The sequence below is a fragment of the Electrophorus electricus genome, chromosome 6, assembly GCF_013358815.1.
Source record: "Electrophorus electricus isolate fEleEle1 chromosome 6, fEleEle1.pri, whole genome shotgun sequence".
Lineage (NCBI taxonomy): Eukaryota > Metazoa > Chordata > Actinopteri > Gymnotiformes > Gymnotidae > Electrophorus > Electrophorus electricus.
The window spans coordinates 3,918,299-3,925,798 of NC_049540.1; the positions used below are offsets into that span (position 1 = coordinate 3,918,299).

Here is a 7,500-nt window from a genome sequence, read left to right on the forward strand (position 1 = left end):
TGTACACAAATGCACACACATCTACACCGATACACACTGAGCAAGTGGGATATGTCACAGGGAAAACATTGAGTGTTCCGCTCCAGTGGACCAAGCTACAGTATACAAACACTATCGGTACCAGACACCCACTCATTAACTCCACTCCACCATATCAGAGACTTACAATCACACACATGCACATCCACCCACCCACACACACACACACACACACACACACAAAGACATACACACACAAACACAAGTATGCACACACCCATCCACACACCCACGCAAAAACACGGACACAGACACACACACACACACACACAAGTATGCACACACCCATCCATCCACCCACACACCCACAGACACAACTATCTATATGCAGATTTTTCTAAACTTAGCCCCAAACTCTAACCTTAACATTAGTGAAAAGGTTGAGTCTTTCATTTGTAAAAATCAAACAATACTTTATTTTGCCAGATTTACTGGCCCTGACTATGTACATTGCAACTGAATTTCTTTGCTGTCTGTGTATTTCTCTTTTATCCCAATAATGTATGAAACAAACAAACACACACACACACACACACACACACACACACACACTCTGTTTTTTATATTCTATACTGCTGCTCCCTCTGTGCCCGTAACGTCTGATGGGCCAAACACATCCAGCCCACTGGGATTCACACACACACACACACACATCCAGGCCACTGGGACACACACACATCCAAGCCCCTGCGTTTCTGGGTAATGATCTGTAGCATGTATCCTGAACGAAAGGGCCATTGATCTCATCACTCGGATCATCCCCGGGAGAGAGGGAGAGAAGGGTAGAAGGGTGAAGGGAAGGATGAATGGATGGATGAAAGAGAGCAGTGTGAATTCGGCAGCAGGACGGAGGAGGATGCTACTGAGTGAATGAGTGGGAGGCAGAGAAAGAGAGACAGAGCGAGAGAATAAGAGGGAGAATGAGAGAGATACAGATAGGGAGCTAGAGGTAACAGGGGTTACCGGGTTTATGTATTAAAGTGTGTGTGTGTGTGTGTGTGTGTGTGTGTGTGTGTGTGTGTGTGTGTGTGCGCATACATGTGTGTGTGTGACTTGAAAGCGAGTAAAACAGAGAGTATGTGTAAGAAGATGTGGGGCTTCCAAGCATGCATCAAAGAGCTTATTTAGGAGGACACTGTGTGTGTGTTCTTCTGTGGGTGTGTGTGGGTGTGTGTGCGCGCGAGCAATTCAGGAATACATGTTGTGTGTGGCAGTGTGTGTGTGTCTTTGTGTAGTTGAAGCAGAGGCAGCTGAAAGCAGGCCTGTTTTTTGAGGTCAGGATGTGATGTGAGCTCTCTATGTGTGATGAATCCAGAACATCTTCCACCGAGCATACACACACACTTCTTCACCCTCTCTCTCTCTCTCTCTCTCTCACACACACACACACACACACACACACACACACGCACACGCACACGCACACAGACACATGCACACACATCGTTCAACGAGCATACACACACGCTCAGCTGCACACATCCTCGCCCTCACACACACACAGACACACTCACACACACACTCACACACACACACACACACACACACACACACACACACACACACACACATACACACACACACACACACACAGACACAAACACACACGTACATGCACATATGCACACACAGACACACATGCACACACACATCATCCAAAGTCCAAACACACACTTAGACATGGAATGCACACCCACCCACACAGAAGAGGACCTCCTTCAATGCCCTTTTGTGATTGACTGTCCTGAAAAATATATTTCAAAATGTCCTGGCTCACATATGATCATTTTCTTAAGCAGCTTATGTCTAGCGTTAGCTGCTATCTCTTTTATTGTGAAATATTTGATGTTCTCCAGCTCTGCGCTGGTATGTAATTTAATGGGGCGCCATGTGACGGGACATTACTCATGCCACATCCCTTGTGGCCTTCACCTGGGCTAACATTAGGCTAGGGTTGCACAATGTATCGTTTTTTAATCATTATCATGATATATTGGCCTTTCTGTGATACCAGTGCCCCAGAGGCTGCATTATGCAAATAAGCCCTCCAAAAATTTGCATTTTTTATCAAGTGCTGTGGGCGTCCTGACCAATCTCAAACGTTTCACAGTGAGCGTTCTATTGGAAGTTTCTTACATCATTCACATGATCCAATAAAAACGTAAATAATTTAATAATAATGCAGGCCATTTTTTAACCATGTCACATCAAAGGTTCACTGGTGTCTTGTAATAATACAAGACATAACACAGTGGTACCATGTAGCAGTTATAATCCCAGTATGTTGTCCCTGTCACGCAGCTCCATGCTGGGCTAATGACTAAGTCTCCACGGGCTACGTGAACATAGTTTCCTGGTTGGTGGGCGTGGTGTCCAGGTTCTTGGTGAGTGGAAGGTAAAATCCTGAAGCTCCGCCCAACAGTGTGGTTTCTATGGCAGCAACCTCCCGTAAGCTCAGGAGACGTGGGCACCGGTTTTTTCTGTTACATCACATCACAGCAAGACCATTTGCTGCCGGAAATGAGTGGGGGTTTGCCTGTGTGTGCGTGTGTGTGTGTGTGTGTGTATGTGTGTGTGTGCGTGTGTGTGTGTGTGTGTGTGTGTGTGTGCGTGTGTGTGTGTGTGTGTGTGTGTGTGTGCGTGTGTGTGTGTGTGTGTGTGTGTGTGTGTGCGTGTGTGTGTGTGTGTGTGCGTGTGTGTGCGTGTGTGTGTGTGTGTGTGAGAGTAACACACATTCCTCTAGAGATTCCCGGACAGATCAGTCTGTGCTCCATTAACAACTATGAACCTCAATATAATAACCTGCTAGGTAGTGATTCAACATTTGCCACTTAGTCAGGTCATTCCCAGTAGGATGGGAAAGGCCGTAAGGGCGTGAGACCCTCCATTGCTCATGTTGCAGGCTGCCATATGATTGGCTTGTTATGTGTGTTACGGTGCTGACTGACCCCTTAGCTCCTGGCAGGAAAGCAGGAGAATGCTGTATGGAGGTGCACAAGAGTGAGCATGTATGGTCCATGCGCTGCTCATGCAGTGGTTAAATGTGTAGGTGTGTGTGTGTGTATGTGTGTGTGTGTGTGTGGTGATCCACTGGGACACCAGAGGGCCAGATTGTGCATTGAATATAGGCCATACTCCCACTCTTTCCTCCTTCCTTCTTTCGCCCTCTCGCTCTATCCCTCCCACCCTTACCCTCCCTCACCTCTTCTTGCCCTCCTGATCTCGATGTCTCCAGTCCAGTCGACTCTTGCGGTACAAGAGGTTCATGTCGCCACGGAGAGGCTCCTCCTCACAGCCAATCACAGCGCAGTGCAGCCGCTGGCCCCGCCTCTCTATGTCACGCAGGAAATGCTCCACAGCCACATCCTGGGCGGAGCCAGAGCTCATGGTATAGAAGACCAATGAGAGGCAGGGGAAGGGTGCTTTTTGCCACTTGCCCCACCTTAGTTACCTACACAGGAGAGACAGAGAGGATATTAATATGCATATATGCGAGACGGCAGCAGCTCTGTGGCTCTTGCAAGCAGACATGACACTGATTAAAGTAAAGTGAACACCGTGCAGGAAGAGACGATTATTAAGATGATAAAACGATGATTAATTCCTTTGCATAACCATTAGGCTCACAGGAAGATATACACATCCTCTGATTAGACATTAACTATTTACTGCCATCTCGAGTACACTTTTAATATAATTGTTCCCACATGCATGGGGGCTATATAGTGGCTTTTCTGATGTGTCTGGCCTGATATCCACAGCCTGGTCAGACCCCCCACACGTACAACCAGCACAGTCCCGGATCTCCATGGAGATGGCTCTGAAGCCGCATTAAAGCCCCTAAACTGAGATCTTTTCCAAGCACTTGTATGATGAACTTCGATGCGCCTTCAACAACTTCAGACTGGGTCAGGAAAGAAAACAAGCATGGCAGAACGCAGGTGTAGGAAAAATTCCACATATTCATGAGGGCTAGACGGATCCTGACAGCTACGCGCATACTCAGACGGGGTCGCTGTAAAGCGCATTCTCATCACACACACGGCTGTACCCTTTGTGGTTAGTTATCTCCCTGCTACAGGGCTAGGCCCCTGTTATTAAACCCCAGACCCTGCTTGCTGTTCGGAAGAGCGCCATTGTGCCTGCACTTTTACACGGTTTTACGCGGTTGGCAAATGGCAAAATAAACTTTAAAAGGAGCTTTAAAGAAGCGCTGGGTCTGAGGCGCCACCCGCTAGCGGCACAAGCTGGCTCTGTGCGGGTGTGGTTGAACTACGAGATCTGCGCACTGGCTATGTCTGTCAAACACAGGTAATGCTCTCCAACAAGGGCTAACTGAGTCTGCTCAGAAATCCGTGTGAGCTCCAACACTTAAGCTAATGTTGTAGGTTAAGGTGCTGGTTAAGGCCACGCCATTCAAAAAGCATATATAAGCATGGAACTAAATTAGCTTGCAATTAAAATGGGGACAGAACACGCTTCATGAATGGTACAATAAAGAAGCAAACCACTCTGGCTGGAATACGCTAGCTAATGTTTTTTATGCCATTAGTTCAATAATTTTAATTCTGATTCTTGTTATTAGAAAGATTTCTTTATGGAAAGAGACTAAGAAGGAAATCTTGCATTGGAAGTAAATCTCTGATTATGTCTGAAATAACCTACTACAGACCGTCATACTGCAGTCAATATATACTGTACACTGCGTACTGGTTCCTGTAGTAATATGTAGTACAGTATCCAGCATGTGTCAAACACAGACCATACTACAGGGTCATTGGAACGCAAAAAGGTTCCGTCACCACGAAGATAGAATACAGCAAACTGATTTGGTATGCCATTAGTATGCAAGTAATATGCAGTTGGTGGAATAGTATTTAGTATATTTACATTTACATTTACAGCATTTAGCTACTGCATTTGTCCAAAGCAACTTACAATTATGTCTGAGTACAACTTGAGCAGTTGAGGGTTAAGGGTCTTGCTCAGGGGCCCAACAGTGGCAACTTGTCAGCGGTGGGGATGGACCAGTAACCTTCCACTTAAAGGTGAATACATTAACTACTGAGCTACCACTGCCATGGTATTTAGTAGTATTTAGTAGTATTTCATACAAGGGATCTTTGTTAAAACATCTGAATCTACAGTTGGATCTGGGATCACTGCTCTATATTTCAACTTCACTTCATCACTGCTCTATATCTCCCACATTACTACTCTATATACCCCATTATCACTGCTCTATATCCCCATCATCACTGCTCTATATCACCCACATTACTACTCTATATACCCCATTATCACTGCTCTATATCCCCATCATCACTGCTCTATATCCCCCACATTACTACTCTACATACCCCATCAATATTGCTCTATATCCCCATCATCACTGCTCTATATCCTCAACATTACTACTCTATATACCTCATTATCACTGTTCTATATACCCCATCATCACTGCTCTATATCTCCCACATTACTACTCTATATACCCTATTATCACTGCTCTATATCCCCATCATCACTGCTCTATATCCCCCACATTACTACTCTACATACCCCATCAATACTGCTCTATATACCCAATCATCACCACTTTATGGTTCATTATCACTGCTCTATATCCATATAATTTCTGTTCTGTATCCTCAATATCGCTGGTTTATATCCCCATTATCTCTTCTATATATACTATCATCAGTGCTCCATATCCAATTATCACTGCCCTATATTCCCATCATTTCTTCTCTGTATGGCATAATCTCTGCTCTATATCCCAACAACACTGTGCTGTCCCATCATCAGTACTCTACATCACCATTATCACTGCTCTATATCCCATCATCTCTCTGTTCTTTATCCTATCATCTGCCTGCTATATATTCCATCATTGCTCTGTATCCTTTCATCTGTCTGCAATATATTCCATCATCTATGCTCTGTATTCCATCATCACTGTTCTATATCACCTTCATCACTGCATTATATACCATCACTGCTCTATATCCCCATCAGCACTGCTCTATATCCCCATTGTCAGTGCTATATATTCCATTGTCCTTACACTATATCCCATCAACACCGCTTTGCTTTGCTACATGCCTAACATTACTGCTCTATATCCCCATCTCCAGCAGAAATGTTTGTTTATATCATCCAGTCCCTCCCTCTCCCCCTCCCTCCCTCCCTCCCTCCCTCCCTCCCTCCCTCACTCACTCCCTCACTCATTCACTCATTCACTTATTCACTCACTTGTACCCTCTATCCCTCTGTTTCTCACTCTCTGCATCTCTAAGGGAGGAAAATCTGAGTAAGCATGAGAGGAAGCAGGGTTAGCTGTAGGCCCCCGGGCTACCCTGGCTGTGCCTGTCTGAATCTGAAGCTTTTAATGCAGCCTGTCACTTAGAGTGCACACAGGCTTTTTGCTCAGTCGCCACAGCAGGACAGAGAGGGGGGAGAGAGAGGGAGAGGCTTGTTGTGAGGCAGATATTCTATAGAGTGCTCAGAGTTTGAACTCTAACTAGTAAGAGAGAGAGCTCTGATTGGTTGAGTTGAACACTAATGTCAGATACTGTGCTTTTCCAGCAGAGAAGGGGGTTGTGGTGCCAGACTAGAGAGTTGCTGATCATGTGTGAGTGTGTGTACATATGATATAAATGTGTGCATGTGTCTGTGAGAGTGTGTGTGTGTAGTTTAATCCAGCAGTCTCAGCAGTATTAGGGAAGGAGAGAAATCGTCAAGTTTCGCATTATTCTGACTTAAAATGTATAAAGTTGGAGCTCAGTTCATAATATAAACAGGTAACACACACATGTAACACACACACACTGTTTTTTCCTATGTTTTATTTTACCAGTTTAAGTTGGAGATGAGCACTGAATGAAAAATAAATGTATAATATAATGAGTAATTAAATTGCTTTTGGGGAGTCAAAATATGTAAAACTTGGCCAGATAAGAGAGATGAGAGTTGAACAAGAAGCAATACTGCACCCAAAATTGCACGATACTCCACACAGCACTACACACAATACTGCACACAATACTGTGTATAGTACTCCACACTATACTCCACACAAAACTGCACACAATACTTCATACAATACTTCACACAGTAGTCGACACACACAATAATGCACATAACACTCTACAAAATACTGTACCCACCAACTAATGTACCAAACACCCAAACTGCTGGCCAACAAACACACACCTGCCCTAGATCCAAACACTGCAAACATGCAAGTCTGCTACTGTATACAAACTGTATTGTATTGCTCTATATAGATTTGGGGAAAAACACAAAATAAATGTTCACAGTGTCTCTAAAATGCTCAGTTTTCCGCTGTCGTTCAGGTGAGGAGCCTGGGATGGCCTGGGATAGCCTGGGATAGCCTGGCATAGCCGGGCCAGCGCTTGAGGCTATGTTCCCTGAACCTTTACTGTAGGCATCTGGAGT

At 44.9% G+C, this 7,500-nt stretch overlaps 1 protein-coding gene across 1 annotated transcript in view; it reads right to left on the reverse strand.

Moving 5' to 3' along the window:
* LOC113590594 (neuronal tyrosine-phosphorylated phosphoinositide-3-kinase adapter 1) overlaps nucleotides 1-7,500 on the reverse strand; it is a 31,352-nt gene that overhangs the window by 12,958 nt on the left and 10,894 nt on the right. Inside the window, 1 exon segment of the mRNA XM_035527240.1 lies at nucleotides 3,242-3,490. Within this exon segment, the coding sequence (XP_035383133.1) occupies nucleotides 3,242-3,426 (185 nt within the window). The 5' untranslated portion in view covers nucleotides 3,427-3,490.